The sequence below is a fragment of the Saccopteryx bilineata genome, chromosome 2 (assembly GCF_036850765.1).
Source record: "Saccopteryx bilineata isolate mSacBil1 chromosome 2, mSacBil1_pri_phased_curated, whole genome shotgun sequence".
Classification (NCBI taxonomy): domain Eukaryota; kingdom Metazoa; phylum Chordata; class Mammalia; order Chiroptera; family Emballonuridae; genus Saccopteryx; species Saccopteryx bilineata.
Window position 1 is genome coordinate 11553468 of NC_089491.1, and position 27410 is coordinate 11580877.

Genomic DNA, 27410 nt, shown 5'->3' on the forward strand with positions numbered 1-27410 from the left:
AACTTGACAAAACAGAGCTTCCCTGACAAATAAGACTTCTCCACTGGGACAGCTCTTATTTGGGTCACCCATGACCTCATGTCAAATAAAATGAAAATGAGTTAATACTTATGAAGCTTTTAGAACAGAATCTGGCATATAGTGTATGTATATGTTTATATTACTAACATCTATAATGAGATGCTAAATATTAATGTTTAAAATTTAAAGTCAAGAAATAGTTATTTAGGCCCTATCCTGCTCAATTGGTTAAGAGTGTCATCCTGAAATTACAGGGTTGCAGGTTTGATCCCCAGGTTGGGCACACACGGGAACCACCCAATGAATATACAACTAAGTGGAACAACAAATGAATACTTCTCTTCCCCCTCTCCGCCCTTTTCCTTTCTCTCTCTATCTCTAAAAATCAATCAATAAAAAATAGTTATTTAGAAATAAGGAGATATCATATGTGATCATTATGAATTAATAAGGGTCAATAGTATAAGCCTTCCATACTTTTTGTTTTTAGAGGTTATAAACATATATTATTTTGACTTTAAAAAACCTTTTTTACACAGTTGCTTCTTCACTGAGTTCTATTGGAGGTAGACATCTCTGTAGGGAGAGGGTCTCCTTACACCCCCTGTGGGTCAGCAGCACCCTGGGTGGGTGGGTGCCGTCTCTAGGGACAAGACAGCCGAGCAGACATCCACTGTAGCCAAACCTTTGCACCGCTCCAGTTTCAGCATTTAAAGTTTTGTGATTGTTGCCTTTTATTTCCTCACTAGCGTCTTCTCGTTATTTTTTTGAGGAGAGGCAGAGTACAAAGGCTGTTTCAGCCTGAGGTTCCTGAGGATTCTCTCCTGACGAATTGAGATGTGGCCTGCATTACCTTAACAAACCATGATTTTCTCAAAAACTATTTTTTTTAAAGATGGGGCTGGAGGAGGGCTCAGTGAGGTAGGGGGCAGATTGAGCAAAAAAAAAAAAAGAGAAAACCTCATGGACACAGACAACAGTGTGGTGAAGGGGGGAGGTGGAGGAGGTAGAGGGGGACAAATGGTGATGGAAGGAGACTTGACTTGGGTGCTGAACACACAGTACCGTGTACAGCTGATATGTTGTAGAACGGGGCACCTGAAACCTGTGTAATTTTGTTAACCAGTGTCACCCCAATAAATTCAATAAAAAGAAAAAGGAAAAAAAAGACAGAGGCTTAATGTTCCTCAAACCCCTTAAGCAGCTGAAAGATAAAAGCTGTTGAACACTCTGGAATGCCATCTTCTAGAAAAATCACTACTGCACTAGAGACAAACCCAGCAATGCTGAGTTCAGAGCTGGGTAATACTCATTTCTGGCTTTCTTGGTCAATAATGATGCGGTGATTCTGTATAAGAAAAATGTGAGTTTTTGTTTTCTTTGCTCAGTTAATGTATATTGATTGTGTTCCTTTATAAATGATAAATAGGGAAGGCGTAATGAAATCTTGTTCTGTAATGTGAATACTTCAGTGTGATTTCTTCTAGCACAAAGGCCCCATTTTTCTTCCCGATTTTCACGTCTGAGTTTAATTTGTATTGCTTTTTGGTAACTCTTATGGATAGCAAGCAGGGCTATCTTAATATAAGACCTTTATAGAGATAATATGTAATTCCAGCATCAGTCCTGGAAGGCCAGTAATATCCCCATTTTCCAGAATGGCATATCAGAGAGATGGAGTAACCTGCCCAAGGTCATGTCCTAGATGGGAGCATGGGACGTGCAAATAGGTCATCATGATGCACTTTCAGGGGAAGGGAGGCTTTGGCTTCAGATAAGAGAGAAACATCTAAGATTTACACATACAAAGGAATCTTAGCTCCTTCAAAGTGCTCACCTGGGGGACCAGGTCATTGTGTATGGATTGTCATAAAAGCTGAAGACACATTGTTAAGATCTAAGTATTTGTGTGGTATCCATAACTCTGAAAGGAATTAATACTTTTTCTCATAGTACCCCTCTTTGGTGTGTGTGGAAGTACTAAACTGGCATCTTTTCCCTGTCACTTTCTTCCCAAAAAGTATTAGTCCCAGAGAATGCGGGTCTTGGGCAGGGCCTGGACATTGGTGTCCTGGAGGGTGGTGAGCAATAGTTCTGTCTCCCCACCAGCAACCTCAGGTCCGGCCCTTAGTAGATGCTCTAGTGTTGTTGAGAAGGGATGGGGACCTTCCCAAACTTCCTGCCCCACCCACTCCCACCAACAGCATCCACTGTCTTAGCGCCACCTGGTCTTGTGACCGAGGAAGGGCCAGTTTGTAGACTTGGGACATTTTCAGGTTTGGCTTCATTTTCCTTCTTTCTTGGGGAGCTCCAACCGTTAGTGACCATGTCAGCCTGTGGAATGGTTTGGGTACCTGAATGATGTGTGTGGAGCTTTCCTAGCAGTTCCAGGCTAGAGATAACGAATCCTGTTTGCCTGTCTGCAGCCCTCAAAGCGGGGATGAGAGTGGCAGCTGACAGAGATTTGAACGCTGGCCCAGAGCCGGGGCCTCTTTGCCTGCACACTCCACTCTGCATGTTCAGCCGTAGGAACAAACTGCATTATTTTGTTTCAAACTGTGCTTAAGGGAAGCCAAGACCTTGTAACTGGAAACTTACCAAACAGAGAATTCTGAGACTAAATATAGTGTTCTATTTTAAAAAAATAAAGTAAGTTGAACATTTTGTTTGTTCATCTTTTATATGTTAAAAAAGAGAGAGATTAACCTAGTTCACACTAACAACCTAAGAAGAGTATTCAAAGTGAGAAGAAAACTAATCCTTTTGGTGAGGAGGGAAATCCTTAACAAAATGTAATGAAGTGGCATGAAATACAGACTGCAGCCAAACTCCCAAACAGCATAGCCTCTCTAATCTCCATCACATAAAATTTTATTGTGGCTCAGAGAATATTAAAAACTGTTAGAAATAAATGAATGGAACTTCCATTGGCAGGAAGTGGGAGGAAAGATTGCTATGCTTTATTTATGTGGTTTTTCTCTGGTTTTTAAATGTGAATACAATTAACTGCTTTTGAACTATGTTCTTCATTTAATTAAGTGTGAGTTGGTTTTCTCTTGTTCGTGTTGAACTATAGAATGGAGAACCTTGAGATGTTCTCAAGACTATAATATGATGAGTATAAACAGTTTCATTGGTGATATTTTAAAATGTGTTGTGATTTCAACCAGCCATATTCTCCCATTGCTTCAACAAGCATTGAGCATTTTAGATACAGGATTCAGATTGCTGGTGATTCTCAAATGCTAATCCATGGGTTAGTTTGATTCGAATCACCCACAGAACTTGTTAAAAATTCAGGTACTTGGACACCACCTTCAGACATTCTGGTTCAGAAGGTATACCATAGAACCAACCACAGAATGTCTATATTTTAAGGTTCCCCAAGTGATTGATACACAGCCAGATTTAGAAACAGTGAACAGACAATTCTGTAAGACAAAAACCATATTTATTCTTTCATTATTGTTATTTTTCATCATTAGGCCCATTTTCATTTTAAGACTCATAACGGAGCCTGGTTAAGTTTGTTTAGAAGCCTTGCATATAGACCAACACTAAAAAATTCGTTGTTTCCTTATTTTCCTTTGGGAGAGCTTTGCTTTTGGTATTGCCTAATCTCGAACAGACCAGAGCTAAGTATAATCCACCGAAGCTCTCAGTAATGCTGGCTACTGATGCAGCCCAGCAGTGTGACTTTGGGTACATGGGTGTAAGTAGACTAGAGAGGTGATGCTTCTTTTTAGCCATTGTGTTGAGAACATGGGTGAGAATCTTCTTTATTATTTAGTAGTATAGTCAATTTGTGAAGTAAATTATATATTCTTAGATTATAGACTTTATCACTTATATTTTATATGACTTATGAATCAAGTCTGTACCAAAAAAAGAAACCCCAAAAAACTAATGGGTAATATTCAAGTCACTGACATCTTAATATACCCAAAAAGCCATAAATGGCACCCACATTTGCAGGGGTCTCTGTGCACTTTATTAAAGAAATTTGAGCACCTACTATGTGCTAAAGCAGCAAGAACAAGGACTTACTTTTCCTCTGGTTTCTGCGGACTGCAAGGTTGGCCACTTTGGTGAGCCATGGCAGTGTGATATGAGGGTAGGCCCTGCAGTTGGGGGTCTGTGTATTTCTTCTGAAAATTCACTTTTTTCTCTTCTGCTATCTCAATGGCTTTGTAGTCCACCAACTCTATGATTCAGGCAGCCCTGCAGGTGTTATCTTTTCCCAAGAAAAAGGACAGCACGGCTGCAGCAGAGAGTACCAGACTTCAAGTCAGGATGTTTTTGTTCAGTTCCTACCTTTGTACTTAATCCTGCCTGTTATTCTTAGCCATGTGGCCTTGAGTGACTTACTTGACTTCTGAGTCTCTGCGTTCTTCTGTACAAATGGGTATTGTATGAATACTCATCTTAGTGTTGCTGGATGGATTTAACGGTCATAGATACGATAGCATATAGCCCTCTTCTGGGTACATACTGGTCATTCAGTAAATGCTCACTCTGAATCTCACCCCTGAGGGGCAATAAACCCCAATATGACTTTCAGAAGCAAAGAAGACAATGGAGATCCTGGAAGAGTTCTGAAGATGTAATTAGCACAGCTGGTGAAAGGGGATGGTGAATGAATCCAAGCAACAGAAAATAGACATAGCAACTCAGATGAGGCTTTCCATATCTACCCACCTCACATTAGTCCCATAGTCATTGACTAAATCGTCAGTTCTTGTTCAGGTCTCCACGGAATTGCTACATAGCTAGATGGGCCTTAAGAAACTAGAAACTGCTGTGTTCTCTTGACCCACCGTTACATCCTGACTGTCCTCCTAGGGAGGAGGACTAAAAGCTTCTGTTTTTCACCTTTCTGTGCTCTGATAGTGTTCTCTCTCTCTCTCTCTCTCTCAGAAGCAGTCCTGATTCTTGCTCCAGGCAGAATTAATGATTGCTTCTTTATATGCCAACACACTTGAACCTCTATTGTGACACCTCTTTCATAATGCTTTTGTGTTGAAGTTGATTGTTTGCATTTTGATCTTTCTCTGTGTATTTTAAATTGCTTGAGGGCATGGCATGTGCAGGTAGTGGATACTCAGTAATTGTCAGATGAAGACAGGTCATAGCACAGAGGCAGTCTCCTGTGAGCTAGGAGCAGATACTGGAACAGGACTCCCTAGGTTCGTATCCTAGCTCTGCCACTAGCTCTGTGACCCTCCACAAGGTGCTTACCATCTAGCAACCTTAGCTTTCATCTGTAAATTGGGGACAATAATGCTTCCTACCTTCCAGGACTGCGAAGACTAATGAGGCAGCTAGCTATCTGTGAAGCACTTTAATACAGTGCTGAGCAGACAGTAAGCGCTGAGCAAGGTGCTCATGGTGGAGGCTGTATTGTAGCTTTAATCTTTCTAAACTTACTCTCACTTTCTAAGGTTGGATTTGCCAGGCAAAACTCTACAGAGGGTATTCTTTTTTTTCCCTATGCCTTCAAATCTAATAACTCCTACCACCTGAAGGTTCCATAATTTCTTCTCTGTGTGTGGATACCTGGCAGATAGATACTCATGATCCCTTGCTCAGTTTTGCTTTCTTTCTTTTAGAAAATGTACTTTTATTGATCAGTGTCACCCAGTTAAATTTAATTTTCTAAATAAAATTTTGAAAAATGATTTATTAAGGCAATAGTGTAAATTAGCCAGACAAATTATGATTTTAGAATTTTTTTTTTTTAAATCCACTTAGACTAGACTTGATGTGGCAAGTCGATTTCTTCTTGAGTGCCTGCTTGGATCCACTGACAATGGTTGTGTGTTCAGAGGGTCCCTCAGGCCGTGTCCCGACCCCTGGATGGTTTGTAGTGTCTGTTACAGGCACAGGATGGAGGAGGGGCAGAACCTTGCTGCCCCTGCATTTAAATGAAGTGTCAGCAATCCCAGTGTAACTTTGCCTTTTTCGATTTGTGTTACAGAAAAGTCTGCACTTTCCTCGCTCCTGGCGCTAGGGGCTTGTTGACACTGTAGATTCTATTCGTTGTTTTTGCCTCTGCTATGGTAGCTGAGGTTTCTCTCTGGCAGTGTTAGTTGCTTTGATGTTTTGAAGTGTCAAAGCTTGGCACAAAAGCTTCTTTTCCTGGTTAATAACTTACTCTAATTACTCTAGCTAGTTGGTACTTTGAAAGTGGGGGAGGGGGGAAGTGATTGAGTAGGCCAGTGATTGCTAGAGAAGGCTTCCTCTTGACTGGCTGATCTTGCTGTTAGTGGAAGGCAATTGACTAGGCCCCATGTGGGTGTGTTGGGTTTTGGATGGGTTTTTTTCTCTTTTTTCTTACCATTCTCCAGATAGTGGAGAAGCAAGAGCTAGGATGAGTTTCACCCAACTCAAAAAAATAAATAAAAACTACTTGAAGAAAGACTGCCCTTTCCCCACAACCAAAAATAAAAATAAAAATAAGGTAGCATTCCATTTCACCTTCTAAGAAAAGCAAGTCGTTCTTTGCTCTTTCCCTTCTTTCCACTCACGTGTCCAGCTTCTGTCTAGACAAGCTGACGGTCTTTATTCTGAGGCTTAAGTTGCCTTTTTGCCAAAGCATCTTAGTTTCTTACAAGCCAGCTCTACCCTCACTAAATGCAGTAAACACAATCTGAACATAGCTGAACCTTTGGTAATAAAGTTTTTTCTAATACCTGTACAAGAGTTGAGTAGATAACTTTCAGAGTCCCTGTAGATTTTACTTAAAACTCGTTGCTGATCTTCTGGTGGATTTTACATTTGAGAGTAAGTAAAAAACAAACAAAAAACCCACAACAGTGTTTAATCGTGACACAGTTATTTCCTGATGACTTCAAAGATAGTTTATAGATCAATCAAATAATCTCATTCTCAAACTGAAAACACTATCTTCTGCAAGACATTTTCTACAACTGTTTTTACAAAGGCCGATTCTTAGTGGAAATGAGTGAACTTAAAAATGACCTATCTTTAAAGGTAGTAATCTGGTATTCTTTCTATACTGTTTGTTTTATCAATTTCCTGATGTTAGGGTTTAGAGGAGAAATCCCAATGCCTCTAACTCAATGATGAAGGCAATCTCAGTTTGGTGTTTTAACATCCTGAATTCTAAGATGTGAATGACTGTGACCATCTAAATTGTTCTCCTGTGAGCTTTTAGAACTTGGAGTCTCAATACCTTTTAGAAATTTACAGCTTCTAGTTGTGATCTATTAAGCAATTGCAATTTGTTAAGTGTCTGGTAATCTTGCCTACCATTCCTCATGTTGTTAAGCTGGAGGCATTCTAACATTCCCCAAACATTTACTCAGCACCTGCTCTGCGTCAAGCATAGTAAGAGATACGGAGAGGAATCAAATGTGTGCTGTGTCCTTGAGAAGCTCACATCTTTAGTCTCCCAAGATCATCTACCTCAGAAGTCGCAGAGGGTGAGGGACCAAGCACAGAGATAGGCTGTGCCCTCCACAGCCAGGGGACAGAGATGGGTTGCTGAGAGGTGATAGTTCCAGAGAGCACATGAATTCCAGGTGGGCTCTATAGCTGCAGAGATGAGAAAGCAAGACCAGCTTTGCGATGCACCCTGTCATATATAGCTGGTGGTGGGCAGGAGCAGAGGAAGCGCCTATTTGGCATCAAAGGACAATAATTTCTCTAGGCCCTAAGTTGTCAATGCTGGAAGGGGGCAAAGGGATCATGTAGTCCAGCCTCTTGTTTTCCACAGAGGGGAATTTGAGACCCAGGAGAAGTGACTTGCTCAGATTGAAAAAGAGCATTACTGGAAACTCCACGCAAGTATGTATGTAAAAGAGAACGAGCCAGAAACCCAGACTTTCCAATAGGTGTGCCAGGTTTCGATGTAAACCTTTCACTTTGACAATCATTACTTCATTGTCTAGAATTGCCTATGAGTTAAAGGCACTGCAACACCTTAGTTCAATGGAACTAATCCCCAGGAAATTGTCAGATCTGTGCTTGTTTAAAAAAATAAAAAAAGATTATTTTCTGCTAATTGGTATTTTGCCCTAGATATCTGTTCATCTCACAGCAAGGCAAATGCATCTCTACATAATTTGGCTGTGCTGACAGGGACAGTACCTCATCCAGTTCAGAACCCTCAGCACAGTGGATGGGCACAGAGTAGGTACTCAACACATATTTTATGTTAATTTATGCATTGTGGAAACAGTGGTCCTTACAGTCTGACAGACCTGGATGTGAGGCCCAGTTCTGTCACTAGCTATGTGGCCTTGGGCAAGTTATGTCACCTCTAAGACTGTTTCCTTCTCTGTGAAATGTGGTGATGAGGGTGTATGTATGTAAACACACACCCATGCCCCTTTAAAATAATACTTGGCAGGATTCTGTGCCCCCAACATAGTACCTGGCACATCCACCATTGGAATTCTTTTTTTTTGAGGGAGAGTCTTTTATTCCATGTTAAATTTTAGAGCTACCCTTGGGATCTAAGATTGTGACAATCTGGGCATTCTCTCTGAGAAATAACTTAAGCTAAAAGGGAGAAAAGGTACAATTTTTTTCAACTCTATCATTGATCACTCCTCATTCATGCCCTATCCCCACTGCCTTCTTCCTTTCTCTCCCTTTGCCTCAGAGAAAACTAATGAAGCCATATAGTAAGCTCCAAGATAGAAGTGACCTTGTGCATCTTTAATTGAGGACAGAATTTGCTAAAAGTGCGTCCAAAAACCCACCAGTGGTTTACTTTACAATCTGTGTCCTGGCTAGACTGGCTGTTGGCTGTATAATTTGTCTAGTTTTGTCTGGAGTCTTAGACTATTCAGCTGCTTCAGGGCAAAATCTTTTGGGGTGTCATTAAATGGGATTGATAATTGGCTTCTGATGAATATTCATTGTGACTAATGACTTTGGGCAAATTTTACACATACTATCTTTCTATTCACCCACTGAGTGAGATTTTTGATAGGATAGTTTTCCTCAACTTACACTTCAATTAAATATTCACAATACCCCTTTGTTGACTACAATCCAAATTGTATACTTTCATCACTTTTAAATTTTGTATTCTTAAGAAATGAGCATAGGCCCTTAGGATCTTTATTTTTTATTTAATGGGGTTAGTTTTAGAGTTATTTTTCAAGTAAGTGGCTAATGATAATTTATAGGACATAATATGTTATTTCTGATTAAGCATAGATCTATCATACTACTTGTTAAAATTTTTTTATTTTAATTTATTAGGTGTACATAGACTCTAGTGTCCCCCCGAATACCTCCCCTCTTGTTCCCCACCACATCCCTCTTCATAACACTTTTCTTGTGGTCAACTTAGCCACTGTTCCTAAGTAAAGATGCACATTATTTGCGCCATTTAGTATTTAGTAAAAAAGCCCAACAACTCCCTTTTTGTTTGTTTGTTTTCTTAATCTAATGGGTAAATGTGTTTTACTCTAACTGTGGAGACTTGGCCCTTAGAAAACCCTCAGTGAAAATGATCAAACACCTTAAAAGTTTGTTTTTTATGAGGTACAAGGAATTTTAAAATCTTGGCATTCAGCTTGGGTTTGTGTGTGTGCGTGTTTGTGCATGTGTGTGTGTGTGTTTGAGGTTAAGGGGACATGAAAAGAACATTAAAGATAAGATCTCTGCCACTTTATCAGTTGAAATAGGATTTAGACTCAAACCTATTTAAGCTAAAAAGAGGCAGGTAATCAAGTTCTGTCTTGACCAAGGACATTCTGTTGAATGACTTTTTTAAAGAGAATTACAAATGAATTTATGATACCTTACATCTATATGGCACCTTATAGATTTTAAGGTGCTTTTATTTATTTGACGTGTTGTGCATTTGCAGAGTTAGGCATATTATTGAATGAATGGGTGAATGAATCCATTGACTTGGTTTTCTAAGAAGTGTCATGTTTTGTGTCTAAGCTTATCATTGTTTTGGAATTTGAGTCATATATCCCATTCTGTGAGACTTATGAAAATATTGTTCCAATACTATTAAAAGCCAAGCCACTACCTTTATATTGTGAGTATATTCTAAGTAGAATGATTATTTATTTAGTCAAGAAACATTACATTAGCTGGCACTTCTATATATCCTGTACCATTGATAACATGGGGAGTAAAATGGGACTTTCTGTACTTCCCAATGAGAGGACAAGACAGTCATAGCCCCATTAATAATGGGGTGTGTATCCAGAAGAGCCATACAAGGAAGCCAGCACTTGCACGGAGACCTGAGGGAGGAAGGGTTTGCTATGGGCACAAGTCCAGGGGAGGGAAAGAATGTTACTCCAAGGATGAACTTGGAGAAGGCAGTAGAGATGGTGGTTGGAGACGCTGCTCCACAGGTGGAACATAGCTGCTCCAGGTGTACCCCCAAAGGTTTCTGAGGAGGATGTCACATGCCTGGACCTGCAGTTTAGTAAGAGTACTTTGGCAGCTAAAGGATGGGCAGAAAGAGCTGGGGCCCACGGCCAGTGTCACCCCCCAGCCTGACTTCAGGGTGGAGTTGGAGTAGATTTGGTTCCTTTTCATTCATTCAGTCCCAGCGAAGATTTCTCATCTCTTCTAAAGCTGAAGAGATCAGTCGTGTTATGACAGACAGCCTCCTTTATATGGAAACGTATTAAAATAGGCTGAGAGGGATAGATCAAACTTACAAGTCTTGGCGGTGTCACTGGGAACAGCTCTAGAGAGCTGGCTGGAGCAGCTCCTGTTCATAACATGTACCTGATTTAAAGAACAGGGTCTGCAGGGAAAAGGGATGGAGGGGCGGCCCTGGATCTAATCCTCAGCCCTCACAACTGTGAAACATCAGCAGAATATCCAGTTTAAAGCTGTTCGTGTTACACTAACCTCTGGGATTCTCTTAACTGGGCCTTGGCACGTCACTCTTTCACCACGTAAATGTCCTTCTGTCAGCAAAGACCGGCTAACAGCTTCCAAAAGAGGCAAAGTCCTCATGGGAACAGGCTTCCCAGAAACCAGAGAAACGGGACAGAACGAAGCATGTGCTGTTGGCTTTGTCACTTCATAGCCCTGTCTCCCAAGGTGGGGCTTTCCTTTTTTTATCACTGGATTAAATTTTGTAGCAGTTTTATTTTATAATATCTTTGTTTCCTAAAATTTTAATTACTTGTATATCAAATACTGATTGCATGATGTATCTAGCTCTTCAGAAAAAATGGGAAAGGGAGGCTCAGTCTGTTAACAGTGTGGGGGCAACTGATTATGTGGAAAAAATAAATTCTCATCTTAGTCCTTAACCCTAAATTCATTCCAGGTGGATTACAGTTAAGTGCCAGGGGAAGATTTGGGGAACTTTCTTAGTATAAAAACAGTGGAAACCATCATGAAGGGAAAGATTTGTCTATGTAATTATTTAACCCTCTCTTTGCCCCAAAATATTTGAAGATAATTCAACAAAGATAAAGTATTTTTTCAAAACATTGCAAAGGATTAGTGTCCCTTGCATAGCTACTGTTTGCTTGTAAATTAATGTTGAAAACTACTAATGCTTATTAGAAAAAGTGGCCGAAGAGTAGGAACAGACCATTTACCTAAGAAGTATAGCCAAGAAACACACGACAAGACGTTCAGCCTCAGTTACAATCAGAAGAATAAAAATAAAATCAGGATAGAAACATTGTAAAGCTGCCCACTCCACAATGATTCCCCACGCTGGTGAGGGGCAGAGGGACGCGGTGGTTGTGGCCGAGTGCATGGAAAGAGCTTTCTATCCTTCATCTACGTATTATGTGCATGTGTATATTATGTTTATATAATCATACTAAGTAAGTGCCTTAAAATATTTATAACCTTTGTCTCTGAATCCTCTATCTAGGAACCAGATAGAAAAAGAATTGACCTGATTTGATTATAGCACTTAATGGTAGCAGTATTGTTAAATATAGTATGGAAAATTTATTGAGTGGCATTAAAAGATATGTTTTCTAAGAATATTTAAAGATGTGGGAAAATGCCAGCAAATAATGTTAATGAAAAAAGAGCATACTTGCAAATGAAAAAAGTATATAGAGCAAATAAACACTGTATTACAATAAACCTAATTTTATTAGAAAAGGAAATATAAGTGCATATGTATCTAATACCCCAAAATGTTAAATTATTTTCAGATGGTGAATGAAGACTTTTGTTTTCTTTTATCCTTTTTTTTTCTATTTTCTAAATTTTCTACTGTCATTGTGCATTAACTTCATAATCAGGAAAAAAATAGATTTGTTGTTTTCATTATTTTTTTAAAGTAGGCTCTTATTAAATTTGAGTTAGGGTGATTGAGTTGTTTTAAATACGTTGAGAAGTGTGTATTTAGTTTATTGCTGAACTCCGACAGGACCGTGTCTCCTCACTGTGATTGTTAGCTCTGAACCGCAGGTCTGCTTCTCTTGCAGTTGACCGCCTGCATCCACGGGTCGGCCGCCATGCTGTACCCCATGTTCTGGCAGCACGTGTACATCCCCATCCTGCCGCCGCACCTGCTGGACTACTGCTGGTAAGGCCGCTGCCCACGCTGTCCCCCGCTTCCTCCTCCAGGACTGACAGGGCGTATTGGGTCTGTCACTTGTGACGCTTGTGATGCACACACTTGGTAACTCCAAAGGAAAAATACTGACTTCAAAAATGAGTTTTACAGACCAAGAATATGGTCTTTCTCTTCCCCGGCCACACCCCTATTCCCATATTTCTCACCTGTCTCTGCATGAAGAAGAGTGGGAAGCATTAAAATGGTGCTTTAAGAGCACAGACCCCAGAAGCTTTCATCCCTTGATTAGCTGGGTTGTCCTGAGACAGGTACTTACTTAACTTCTCAGCTCTGCTTCACATACTCCTGCTTAACCAAGAGCTATAAACAAAATGTGGATAGAAATAAATACAATTTAAATACAATGCAAACCCAGGTTTCATGCCTGCGCTCATTTAGCAAATATTTACTGAGCACCTAATTAAGTTCTTTATGTAATAGGGACACTGTGATGAACAAAATACTTGACACTCCGCCTGATGGAGCTTATATTCTTTTTTCTAACCTTTCGAAATCTGTGGTATGGCATACATACAGAGAGGTACACAAACATTAAGGGTGCAGCTTAGTGAGTTGGTGCATATGAATACACCAGTGTCAACAAATAGAGAAATAGAACATTTCCCAAATCCCAGGAGGTTTTAGATAATACTATCCAATCAATCTCACCCCTATTCATCCATCTAGAGGTAAACACTATTTTGACTTTATGCTTCACTTTCTAAAAAATTAGAACATTCTTGGGGGGGGAGATGGAGGAGGGTGTGGGGGCATAAATGGTGATGGACAAACACATGACTTGGGGAGGGGAGTGAAAACATGATATGTTGTACAGACAGGTGTTGTAGAATTGGGCACCTGAAACCTGTACAATTATCTCAACTCATGTCACCCTAATAAAGTCAATGAAAAATAAATAAATAAATAAATAAATAATACAAAAAAAAAAAAAAAAAAAAAATGAGTTTTACACCCCATGACTGCTTGGCCCTTTTGTTTCCAAACAGCTTTATATACATCGTGGCATTCTTAAGAGTTCAAGTGAGGAGATAGCACTTTTCCATTTCTCAGTTTGGGGACACCAAAGCACCAAGTCGTTGTGTGATTTTTCTTTTCCAAGACAAATTGGAAACTGATGAGAAGAACAATTGAGATTCCCCAAGGTCTTCCAGTTCCAGCCCTGCCTGGCCCGCTCCCTGAGACTGCTCTCTGCTGCAGTCTGGGCGCACAAGGCAGGCTTCAGAACCCTCTGAAGTTCTTGATGGGAAGTTCACTGTTCAGTGAACTGTGTTTTAGTGGAAGGCAGGCGGGCGGGCAGGCTTTAGAGTCAGCTCTAGTGCCCTGGGCAACTAACTCACTTGGCTTCAGGCTTTGTTTCCTCATCTGCAAAATGAGGTGGTCCTTCACATAATTATATCAAGGTGAAATGGTGTCAGAGACGAAAGGGCACCAAGCGGAGAAGCTGGCTCCCATGGCTGCTCAGCAGTTCTTCTGCCGAGGCATCGTCATCTTCGCTGTCTGTCTTCAGTAGATAGATTACCAAAAAGACCGATTTGGATCCATTTTCCTTCTGAGCCATTTCTTTCTTCCATGTAATGTGGTTAAAGACATTGTCTCCAGACAGCTCCAGTCGGCACAAGCAAGAGAGCACTGTGCACCAACACACCGGCGTGTCTCCCAGGAAACCCTCGGGCCTCCCCATAGAGCAGGGATCCCCAAACTTTTTTCACAGGGGGCCAGTTCACTGTGCCTCAGACCGTTGGAGGGCCGGACTATAAAAAAAACTATGAACAAATCCCTATGCACACTGCACATATCTTATTTTAAAGTAAAAAGACAAAACTGAAATAAATACAATATTTAAAATAAAGAACAAGTAAATTTAAATCAACAAACTGACCAGTATTTCAATGGGAACTATGTTCCTCTCACTGACCACCAATGAAAGAGGTGCCCCTTCCAGAAGTGCGGCGGGGGCCGGATAAATGGCCTCAGGGGGCCGCATGCGGCCCGCGGGCCGTAGTTTGGGGACCCCTGCCATAGAGCATGTCCAGGTGAGGTGTGTAGGGGCTGAGTCCCAAGGCACTGCTTGCCAGAAATCGACAACTTCAGGAGAAGGGGACCTGTTTTGAGGGGTTGCAGTTCTGTCGCTTAAGAACAGATGATTCAGGATATTTACTATTGGTTCAAAATGAGTGAGTCCTGGTCAGTCATAATTTTTTCTGGGTTCTCCAACCCATTTTGCAAACCTGCCACTGAAATGTTAGCCAGACTAGCCAGACCGCCACGGGAGCTTAAAGATGTCCCACGGTCCTCCTGGCTGGAATGGGCGGCTCGCCACAGTTCTGGAGGCCACGGGCACAGCCGAGATGTAGCTCAGGGCGGCCAGGTAGGACCCTGCGACCCACTCCAGCACCTGTGCTCAGTGAATCGGCTCATTTCTCCACCATGTATCTTATCAAGCTGGCTCTCTTTATCCATGCCTCTCTCCCACCTCTTAGGAGATTAGGGGGCTGTGCCTCTGCTTAGAGTTGCTGCTCCTTTTGAGCTTCTGAACCAGCTCTAGTTATCTCCCTGCCATGCACGTCAGAGGAAAGGCCCGTGTTTGCTCTCTGGTAGTGTTGTCGGAATGCGAGATGGAGGGCCGGGCAGAGGCAGACACAGAGGAAGGAGGGGGCAGGGCGGTGAGGGGAGAGAAAAGAACAAAGTGCACACCACGGAAGGCGCAGGGAGATACATTATAGAAGAGGTAGAAAGGGCGCATATCTTGGCACCCACCCCCTTACATACAGCCCCCCCACAGGGGCATACAGTCACACAGACACATGGCCCCATGCTCACACTCAGACCCAGGCCCCTCCCTTACAGACACCGTCTCAGGGGCCTCCCGCACAGAGGGAGACTTGGATCCCCTACACACCTCACCCAGACATGCTCTAGTCTAAGGGGAAGCCCGAAGCTTCTCCCTGGAGGAGACGCCCCTTGTGTCTTGATGGTGCTTTAGATAGGAACCCCCAGGGGTCCTGTGTGCAGGGATTGGTAGTAGTACCATTTTAGCTTTCTGTTATTTGGAAAGTTTTAGCTGCTTAAATTGTTAGCTAGTTCAAAACTAGCAGCTTACATTCCCAGAACTGTGGAGAGGAAAATGCTGTCAGTAACACTGGGGGCTGCAGTGGCTGCCAGTGTGGAGTGTCCTCTCTGTCCCAGGCATGGGACTGCCTCCATTGCATCTGCGATCTCTGAGTTCTTCTATAAACCCTGTAAGGCTGGTGGTGTTGGCTCGATTTCACAGATCGGTAAAGCAAGGCCCCAAGAGGTTCAGGAACTTGCCCCAATATAGATATTATGTACTGTATGATTCCATTTTTTATAAAGACAACAATTATGTGTTTATATAACATGAAACTTATATGTGTGTACACATTTCCACACAGGGGCAGAATCTGGAGGGAAATATACCAGAATGTTAGCAGTGATTCATGATGGAGAGGAGGGCAGGGAATTCTGCAATTTTTTATTTTATTTTTTATATTTTCAGATATTTCAATAAAGAAAGTACAGTTTTTACAATTGAAAAGTTTTACTTAAAAAAATAGTGTTTAGCCCTGGCCAGTTGGCTCAGTGGTAGAGCATCGGCCTGGCGTGCAGAAGTCCTGGGTTCGATTCCCGGCCAGGGCACACAGGAGAGGCGCCCATCTGCTTCTCCACCCCTCCCCCTCTCCTTCCTCTCTGTCTCTCTCTTCCCCTCCCGCAGCCAAGGCTCCATTGGAGCAAAGATGGCCTGGGCACTGGGGATGGCTCCTTGGCCTCTGCCCCAGGCGCTAGAGTGGCTCTGGTCGCAACAGAGCGATGCCCCGGAGGGGCAGAGCATTGCCCCCTGGTGGGCAGAGCATCGCCCCCTGGGGGGCAGATCGTCGCCCCCTGGTGGGCGTGCCGGGTGGATCCTGGTCGGGCGCATGCGGGAGTCTGTCTGACTGTCTCTCCCCGTTTCCAGCTTCAGAAAAATACAAAAAAAAAAGTGTTTATTCTAGCCAGTTCTCTCCAGCTGCCACCTCACCTCCCAACCCTCCTTTCTTGTTTGCTCAGCAGACGTATTAGCTGCCTCAGTCTTTCCCATGGAAGCTGACCTGAGATCCTCTTTTCAGTTCCCTCCCTAACCTGGGCACGGGGCAGACCTGTGTCACCAGCCTAACCAAGAGCAATGATCCCGCCAGGTCTAATTTAGAAGGGAAGACTTGTCAAGGAGGCTGCTAAGCCCTTGTCACCCCCAAACTAGCACTCTAAAAAAATCAAAGTTAAGGCTTGTATTTTTCTGAGCCAGAGTGAGTTTTGTGATTAGGTTCCATCTTGGAAATTTCTATTTGTGTGATAGTGTTTCTTTCCTGGTCTCTTGTTTTCATGAAAGAACTTTTTGACATTTGACAAAAGAATGATTACAGGCTGGTGGGGATTGGTATCTCTTTATTAACTACAAGATGGAAGAATGATAAAATAAAAGACCCCAAGAGAAGAAACAGATCCTCCATTCAAGGCTTGACTTGATCACCTTCAGCCTGCCGCCACTGCTTTGGTCAGAAACTACAAATGTCATGAAATTTGAGTCAATGCTAATAACTTGATTCTATTGTGCTCCGTGACTTTCACCACAGTTGAGTTTAATCCTTGCTGGTAAGAGCCAGCAGGGATAACTAGCATTTTAAGTAAAGTGCTAGGAGCCCGAAACATGTAAATTTGAAGGAGGTTTGTTCTTCTGCAGATGATTTAAATGTTAAGTACGTCCCCATGCAGGGGATACACGAAATGGAATCTGAAAACTATTATCTCCTGTAGAAATGAACTCTCAATTTACTCACTGCACAGGAAGGGCAGATTCTAGTCATTTTCACTGCCAGCAGGTGCCCTTTCTATGCATAATAGACTTCGCAAGTGTAATTAACACATGAGGACCGCTGCTGCCAGTTTTCCTTCAGGTACATGCTGCTAGGAGTTTTCAGGACAACAGTGGAGTGTGGGCTGTAAGAGCTTTTTACATTGCACTTGAAGGTGAGGTGTTCATTGACTTCTGGACAAAGACATGTTAAATGGGGCTGAGCCCAGACCCTGCAGTTGGTATCATAGGTCCTGTTCCTTGAGCTCAGAGACCCCAAGAGCTGTAATGCCGCCTTGGGTAGAACGGAAGCTGGGAGAACAGAGCTCTGGGGTGCAGTGAATAAAGGAAAAGTGTGGTGTTGGAAACCCTGCAATAATTACACATTCACAAATACAAACTATCAATTATCTGAGTTAACTTTAGTTAGAGCTATAATCACAGATTTTAATTATCAGAATAAATCAGTTTAGCACACATGATCTGCCCTAAATATTGCCTGACTTAATTTTTTCATGCCCCTTCCCATTTTTGAAGAAGGTGGTAGAGAAAGCGCCAGTGCAGATGGAGACAGACCTGAGCTCACAGCTCAGTTCCAGCTCTTATTGGCGGTGTAACCATTAAAAATCTATTTTACTCCTCTGATCTGCAATTTCTTTTTCTGTAAAATGGATTTAATTGACCTATTTTGAACGGTGGCTTTAGGCATTAGAGATATTGGTCCTCAAGTGGCACCTAGGAGCCACTTAGTAAATGATGGTTGCTCTTATAGTTATAAACATGGGCCAGGGATTCGGGTTTCCAGAAGGGCTTAACTCACATCCAACATTATTCTTGCTTCTGTAGTCTGTGAGCTCAGGGAAAAAAACTTTATAATTCATCTTCTCTTTTTACCCCTCAGATTGTTTTTATTTTGATTTTTTTTTTATTTAACTCGAGTTATTGTATGGTTGTTTTCATTTGCAGCTGTGGCATAAGAATGAAAAGAAAAGAAACAAAAGCAGATGGCAGAGAAAACGAAAGGAGTAAGACATTTCCAGCCCTTATGAATATTTAAAAACATGTGCTGTTGGTTCCTTTCTACTTTAGATCTGTGCCATTCTCTTGACTTTGAAAGTGAAAATGAGAATGCTCCCCACCTTGGCTGATGGCAGCCCTGACCTCGGCCAGTGTGGGCAGAGCTTTCCCGTTTCTGGGACAAGAGGATTAAACTTGCTGTTGAGAGTCAACGTTCCCTCTCATTATAAGAACCAACCATCTACTGAGTCTAGTATGTGTGTCAAGCTCTTTATAAACATACTGAAAATCTTCAAAATCAAGCCTTAAGGCAAATTTTATTGGCTCTATTGTATGGATTAGGAAATTGACACTCAGAGAGGTTTAATAATTCACCCTCTGTCACACAGCAGGCTAAGACACGGTATATAGGCCGCACTTGCAACCCAAGGCCATCTAATAATAAAGTTTTTCTTACTAACACTCCAAAGTGCTGGAGAAGAATCTGCACCCATCACCAAGATTTATGGAAAAATTATTCTTGTAGGCTTCTTGATGACTTGCTAATTGTAAGCTTATGTTATCATTAATTAATTATTCATTCATTCAGCAAATATTTATAGAGCACTTACTATGTACCAGGCACTATGCTAATTAAATGTTGCTAATAAAAGATCCCAGTAGAAGCCATATGGTATTTCCCATGTAAATTCCTTTTTTTTTTTCTCTTATTTATTCAGAAGACCTCAAGTCAGTTCCTAAATTAAATTATATATTTGGGTTGTTTTGGACACTTGTTCACATACCTTTGTGATAAAATATTTCTACATCAGATCAGGACAGGTTCATGTGTGTCCCCAAAGAACAGCCAGGTCAAGAGCCAAGTTAGTAGCTAATTCCTGAAGCTTGCTGAGGGCGAGGTTACACAGAAAAGTTAGATGTGCACATTTAGTTTGAATTTTACATTTAGATTTTTAAAATGCATTGCATTTCCTGACATTTATTTCCAGGTGACTGGAAGCCCATTCTCCCACTCAGAGTAGGAATACTTCATTTCTCTTTGAGAGATACTGGTTCTAGATTCTTCGTAATGCATGCTGAGTTCTGAACCAGTCCCCCATTGCCACATCATGTATTCCATCTAGGGGGTTTTAGCAAACAGTCTGGAATAGGCCTGATCTCAGGGTGCCCAGTCCATATGGGTGATAGGGCATCAGTCTAGATGCAGCTGTGAAGTGACATCTGGATGATCAGAGGTGGCTCTATTCTAATCTTTATCTTCACTGATGCTGTAAAATTTTGTGTAGGTAACACATTGATGCTAAAGTCAGTGAGATTGTTGATATCCTTGGTGGCAGAGTAGAAATCAGTGAAGTGTGGTGAGGTGGAAACAAGAGAACCTGGCTTTGGTTATGGCTTCCCCCTCACCAGCCTTGAGGTCATTGAACCTCTCTGACCCAACTTTCCCTTCTGTCAACCATGAATAGTCATTACTACCGACACAAAACAGGTTCCACAAACAGGAGGTACTATTTTTGTTATTAATGACTACATATGTAGTTATACTCAAAATGTATTACTATGTATGTGTGGTGTGTGACCCTGCAAAATCCAGTTGAAATTCACAACACTGAGGTAGGACAGCAATAGATTAGGTAGACAGGTATGGCTGACATTCTCTTATCTCTACTGAACTGTGGGCTGTGTAGGTTTTGTTTCAGATTGAATTCCAACAAGTAAGCAAAAAATTCTGTGTCAGTTCCATTTCGCAGCATTTACAAGTAGCTACTATGTCCCTGGCTTTGGGCATGAGAAGGTAGAAGTGTACAGATGGCTCTGAATTTGAGAAAACACTCCTTCACAAAAGAGCACAGGTGTCCAGGCAGGAATGAGAAAACATTTTTTTAAAAAAACTACAAAGCAACAAGGGATGGAGACAGGTCCAGGCTCAGGGTGGAACCGTTGTAACAAGTGGCTCACTCAAGAGAGGTGGGAGAGGAGAGGAGCCAGATTTCGGTGGCGGACAGAAGGAAAATCAGGTGTCCGGGGGCTTAATGGTTAGGAAGCGAACAGACAGTGTGTGCTGGTTGGACAAAGGGAAGTTGTAGATTTCTAGGTGAATTCCTCAGTAGGATTTGGCTGCACTTGATGCTGAGATTGGGACAGAAAGGCTGAGTAACAGAAAAGAGTTCAGGCGGGGAAGTCGAAGTTCTGGGTCCAAATATCAGCTCTGGTCCTACTGAATCTATGTCTTTGGGTGAGTCACATAATCTCTCTGTGCCTCAGTTTCCTCATCTACAAGAATACAGCTAAAAGCACAGTTCTCCATAAAGAGCCCGTCATCAAACAGGCAGCCAAAAAGAAGTTGTCAGATGATGGTGATTACTGAGCCCCATGGTGAGAGGCACCTTCATTTTCTTCAGCAGGGCCCAAACTGACACCGCCAGGCTGGGCTGGGCCTGGGCCTGGGCTGGGCCTCGGGCTGGGCCTGGGCAGGGAGCCTTGGGCAGTTTCTGAGGAGACTGTCTTTCTGGTGGAAAATAGGAGAGAGAAGAGACTAGGCTCCTTGCATTTTCTGGGCTGTAGATTCTATAGGAACCCCTATCTATGCTATAGGTTCTATGGGGAAACTGTCTTTTCAAGTTCTCCATTCAGTTTTTAAGTGGAAATGTAATTCATATTCCATAAAATTTACCCTTTAAAAAGTGTACCATGCAGTGGTTTTTAATATATTCACAAGGTTGTACAACCATCACCACTCTCCAGTTCCAGACCCATCAGATTTTTAATATATTCTTTATTGTTGTTAGTAAGGTAATTCATCCTTATTATTTAAAATAAAAATTTTAACCATCCAAACGTATGTAGAGCAAAAAGCAAATGTTCTATAAAAACAAGTAGTCCGTGTAGATGGTTGGCATCAGACCCTTCGCCTGGTCCCTCTGAGGTGGCTCTGGGAGCACAGGGGACAGTCCTCCTGCAGCCTTGGCAGCTGTATTTCCACAGGGACGCTGAGTCACGCTCTGCCGTGAGAATGGCCCTTCCTGGCTCAGGGGAAGGTAGTTGTTACTCACCACCTTGACTGCAGCCCAGCATCCCATGGCCCTCTGCCTCCTCTGCTGCTGCATCTGTACCTGAGCCTCTGGGCCTGCCCTGTGGTCCCTCCCTCTCAGGCCCCACCCTTCCAGGCCCTCCTCTTGCCTGGCGTTGTTCAGGACAACAACCTGCTTCTCCAACCCAATTTCTGACTAGCCTCATGGGACAGAGCCAGCTCTGGTCTCTGCTTACATGACCAAGCCTGGGCCTGCTTTTCCATTTCTTGTGACGCATTCTGTATGTAATTCCTCACTCTTCCCTGTCTCAGAGCCTGTCTTGAACCCACCACTAAGAAAACTCTGAAACTTCTTACGCACAGTGTAGTGGTCTCTGAAGTAGGCATTCTGGATATGTTCCTGGTGACCAGTAGAACAGGATCCACAGACCGTGTCATACCATTGTCACAGAAGCGGCTGCAGTAGAGGAAGATCCCTGTGTCAGGGCTTTTGTGCTGTATCCCTGCCCCCCAGGCCTGGGCACAAGGGAGCGTACAGGAAGCCCAAGCACAGTGCGAGGCTCGGAGTAACCTCCCAGCCGTGGGGTTGTCTTCCCCTTAAACGCTGGAAAGAACGAGGAGCTAAGAAGGAAATTGGATGCTATGCGTCTTGGCCTGTGACATATCTTAGTAATGGAATGCAAAAAGAGAAAATCTTTTCTTCTCATAACCAGTTGTATTTTCAACTTTTACATGTTTTGTTTTGTTACTTTCTTGATTTATTTTTCCATAGAGCTTTCTCTTTTTCTATCCTCATTTCTTTTGTGCCTCGTTCATTCCTGCATTTCTGCAAGGGTCTCACAGGCTGCTGGAGGCTGAGAGCAGAGCCTTGCCTTCACAGCTGGCTCTAGCTGTTATGGTTCTCATTGAACTCTCCGGGGCAGTCGAGAGCCCCGTCTCCTGACCTTTCCTCTGTGATTAACCTGCCCTGCTGCAGTGGTCTTAGTCATGGAGCCCTTCCTGATGTTTTCCAAGTCCGTCTCCTTCCGGTTGACCAAGGAGGCACAGAAGGGCGGACTGCTTCAGGCTTTGATGTTGACCTTATAGGGTTTTTTTCCAGGCATTATTTTTGTAACTCAAGTGTTCATTTGGTTGAGCTCAGGGGCTTGGAGCTCTAGAAGGCATCTCTCCCAACCCCGAGTTACTGCTCCACGAAGCTACAGGGCCACACTGAGAAGGGCATTGTCCTCCGTCTCTCCCTTCACCCATCAGCTCCGTAATATACACGTGTCTGAAATTAGCAAACCACCTCCAGTGCCTAACTCCACACACACTGAGCGCCTCCACTATGGTGAGCCCTGTGGTTTGGCCCTCAAAATTGCCAAATGAAAACTAGGCAGTCTCTGCCTCCTCTCCTGATATAGAATTGCTCCTGTCCTCTCGTGGGTCCTCATCCTCTGCTAGTGATCATAAATCAGGGAGAACTAGTTCAAAATTAGGCAGAAAGTTAAATACCTTTTCCCCGAAGAAAGCCTTGATTAACTCATGGCATTTGCACCCGTTTTATTTTTCAAGCCATATTTTCTGCCTCTCACCAGCTGTGACCTTTGTCAAGTCACTTAACCTCTTTGAACCATAGGATCTCCTGTAAATTACGGAGATCAGGCTTTCAAGATTGCTGCTAAGATGAAATGAGGCTATCACAGCATCCTGTAAGTGTCCCTGCTGCAGCTGCCAACTACAGTATTATGCTTGTTTAATGTCTGCTATTAACCATAAACTCCAAACACGCAGGGACCAGAACTTTGTTTTCCACTTCTCTGCCCTCAACCCAACGTGGTTCCTGACACATAGTAATATTTGTTGACTGACTGACCAGCATATATATAGAATACACCTGAGTTCATAATAAATACTTCGTAAGATACTAATTTTCTGTTTCCCCTCCCCATTGCTTTTTAAAAATGCAAGCACCCGAGTGACTGTTTTCCCAGTGGACACCATGAGTCACATTATGATCCTGTTTCCCTCTTTGGCTTGGCAGCTGGAGTGCTTGGACCCAGATCTGTGGGCATCCCTGCAGGTGTGCAGAACCTCACCCCGGCTTGCATTTCTTCTTGGCCCCTATTTACATACCTACCTTTACTGCTGTATTGAACATACTCATAAACTGCCTTGAGTCCTGTTTAGAACAAAAAGGACAAAAAGGAGTATCAGTTAATTCATTGAAGCTAGTAAGGCAATTATTGATAGTTTTCTTCTGTCTATGAAGTGTCCACTTGCTCTTTTATTTTTCAGGTGTAGATATCAAATAACCATTTTTTCCCCTTAACTGTAACACAGTGGTTAGGAGAAGTTAGTATTTAGCAAGGACAGTGTAAGAGACTTAGAAGTAGGAGGGTCTGGGCTGGAGTCGCCCTTACCTGTGACCGTGTGCATGTTCCGAGAGTCCCTTTCTTCTTCTATAAAACGGAAGGTACAGGCTGGGCCTTTTGTGGGTTAAGTGAGCTGCGGGGGCTGACCCTGTGCAGCCCTGGTGCTGGTGGGCGCTCAGTGCACAGCAGCCCACAGACAGTCTTGACGTCTTCACTCTGTGCTTTCCCCGGGGCAGGGGGGGCAGGCAGACTCTGGGAGACAGGAACCCGCTCATTCTGTTGTGACTGACAGTCTAGAACAACCACACATATCTGCACGTGACGCATGGACAACCCAGACAAAAGCCTGTAAAAAGAGAGGTGTTAGCAACCACTGGGTGCTCTGAGCATTGGTGGACTTCAGGGGGCAGGGATCGAGCCCACGGAGAGCCCAAGGCAGGTTTGGAACAAGAGGCGCCTGTGGTAAGAGGCTGGTCGGGCAGATTGTGCAGGGCTGGGACTGGCACAGCTGCTGCCGGCCCTCGGGGAGCAGGCCGGAGAAAACCTCCTAACCGCCTTCTGATCCTCCTTCCCAGCTGTGTAATTGCTGGTCTGAGAAACAACGAAGCTTCCTCTTAGCGAAATGGACTTGGGTTCTGCTCTCAGCGTTGCCATTTTCTAGCTGTGTGCCTTGAGTAAGTTGTTCAGCTTCCCAGCCTTCGCTTCCTTGACTGTAAATTGGTGGTTGTAAAACCACCTCACACTCTTGTTGTGAGGGCCCAGGGAGAAAATGCCAGTCTAGCCCTTTGTGTGGTGCTGGCACACACAGTAAGCGGCGGCTGCCCCTCTGGCTCTCGGTGCCACACCGGCCTCCATTAGCCTGAAGACCGTATCTGGTCACTCTCAGTAAGACCAAAGCTATTGTTTGTGTTCTCCAACCAGACGCCTTGTCTGGTCTTTGTTCTTCTTCTCTCCCATTCTTTTGTCCTTGAACCTCTCTAACAATGCCAGGCCTCGTTATTTCAGAACAGAATGGAAAACTCTAGGACAAGCTGTGTTTACACTTTTGTTTCTTTTCAAGAAAAAGAAAGAAGAAAGAAAAGAAAAGCTCAAACAAGTAAGACCTGTTGCAGTTTTCCTTTCCTTGAAAAATGGAACTGAGGGAAGATTTGTGGGATCCCCTTTGGCCCTCAGGGTATTTGGTTAAGGGGCTGGTGTGCCTCAGAAATAAGATGGGTACTGTAATCTGTAAATTGTAATGTGAACTATGCGTTTACATGGGAAAAAAAGAAAGAGAAACAGTGGACCTTCCAAACCCATGGACAGCTTTAAACCTGTCCCTTTCTGAGGGGGAAGAGGTATTGCTAACCTGGGGGTTGAGGCCTCCCACCTCTACCCACTGTTACCCTCCCTCCTTGTCTCAGTAAGCTGTATTTTGTGTCTCTGAGTAGTCACTGTTTTTTTATTTCACCTGACTCTTTTCCAATTAGTTACTGTTCACCTTACAGGAACATAATTAAGAGGGCCTGAGTTATCTGGGGGAAAGAAAGGAAACAAATTGTGAAAGTGCAGTAATAATGAATCGGGGCAACAGGGCTGGGAGTAAGTCTTCAGTGTCCATCTGCATGCCTGGTCATCGCTAGCAGGGAGCTCATGCTGTAGGGCTTACCTGGAAGAGAAGCGGCTTGCTCCCAGGCCTGAAGTTCGTAAGAGGATTGGGTGATGGCCCCGTGGTATACCAGCACGCCCTCCTTTCCTTTGCCTGAAGTACTAAGTGTGTGCTGCAGGGCACCGTGGGCCCGCCTGGGCTTTCAGTCCAACAACCCTGAGTTTGAATAGGGTTCTACTATTTACTAGCTGTGTGATCTTGGGCAGGTTCCACCTTCCTGAGCCTGTTTTCCATTCTGAAAACGTGGAAAATAGTGCTACCTTGCAGAGTTGCCTTGCAAAATACAGGTAAGTAATGCACCAAGAGAGCTTGATTGTAGCAGCTCAATAAATACTAGTTTCTCTTCCCCTAAGAGGGTTCAAATTGAACACACCTTTCAGGTCAAGGTCATTAAAATGTCACTGCCTTGACACCAGCAGCAGAGCCCCTTTCCTTTGCAGGGGCAAAGGCAGAAAGACTAGCTTTTCCTCTTGCAGGATGGAATTGATGAAGTCAGATAGTGCAGTAATTCCCAGAGAACAAAGGCCTAGCACAGATAAACCCTATAATGCTATTCAGAGATGTATGGTATCCCACAATCGCTGTTAGCCATAGGGCAATTGTGAGCAGTTGTCATGCCTGCCTATGCATGGACTTGGTCATAGCTGTTATATTATCACCACTTTAATTTAATGATGTGCGTTGTTGGTTCGGCACATGCTGTGTCTAATTGCCATGTCAAGTGTCTGCAAAATTGCACTCAGTCTACATTGAAATGTAAAGTTGCCGTGAGTGCTGAAAGGCACCAAATAGAGAACCATGGTGTTTGTTTGCTATTAGTGAAACAGATATTTGCATTCATATTTTCTTGAAAGGCAACAAACAAGTTCTTTCTGGGACCTAATAAAGGAAGATAGTTTCTAGTAGATGAAGTTTTTTGGGAGTTTTTTTTGTAGGTTTTTTTTGTATTTTTCTGAAGCTGGAAATGGGGAGCTAGTCAGATTCCCGCATGTGCCCGACCGGGATCTACCCGGCATGCCCACCAGAGGGCGATGCTCTGTTCATCTGGGGCGCCGCTCTGTCCCAACCAGAGCCATTCTAGTGCCTGAGGCAGAGGCCACAGAGCCATCCTTAGCGCCCGGGTCAACTTTTGCTCCAATGGAGCCTTGGCTGCAGGAGGGGAAGAAAGAGACAGGGAGGAAGGAGAGGGGGAGGGATGGAGAAGCAGATGAGCGCTTCTCCTGTGTGCCCTGGCTGGGAATCGAACCTGGGACTCCCGCACGCCAGGCCGACGCTCTACCACTGAGCCAACCGGCCAGGGCCTAGTAGATGAAGTTTTATGTTTTGTTACTAAGATACCCTTGGAAAAACATGGACATCGAAGACTCTGATTGAAAATATGATTCAACTGAGTCAGACTCTGAATGTGAAGAATGTTTTTTTTTTAGGAATAGTTTAACCAATTCATCTTGCTATCTTTTTCTTTTAATGTATGCCCAAGAGTGATGGGTGCTTTTTAAAATTTGTCATTCTACATGATAAGAAAGTAACAAATCATAGTTTACTTAGTAGTTTTTGCCTTCTTGTTAGGATATAACATCAAGAGTAACGGTTGTCCTGTCTGACCAGTGGTGGCACAGGGAATAGAGCATCGACTTGGGATACTGAGGTCCCAAGTTTGAAACCCTGAGTCGTCTGCTTGAGCATGGGCTTATCCAGCTTGAGTGCAGGCTCACCAGCATGAGCATGGGGTCACCGGCTTAAGCGTGGAATTGTTGACATGATCCCATGGCCGCTAGATTGAGCCCAAGGTCGCTGGCTTGAGCAAGGGGTCACTGGCTCAGCTATAGCCCCCTGGTCAAGGCGCATATGAGAAGCAATCAATGAACAACTAAAGTGCCACAACTATGAGTTGATGCTTCTCATCTCTTTCCCTCTTTCTG

At 43.2% G+C, this 27410-nt stretch overlaps 1 protein-coding gene across 12 annotated transcripts in view; it reads left to right on the plus strand.

Moving 5' to 3' along the window:
- DENND1A (DENN domain containing 1A) overlaps positions 1-27410 on the plus strand; it is a 499929-nt gene that overhangs the window by 258076 nt on the left and 214443 nt on the right. For all 12 annotated transcript variants that reach the window (XM_066256260.1, XM_066256258.1, XM_066256259.1 and 9 more), the window contains one exon: positions 12441-12541. In XM_066256260.1, the coding sequence (XP_066112357.1) occupies positions 12441-12541 (101 nt within the window). The remainder of the gene's footprint in view (positions 1-12440; positions 12542-27410) is intronic.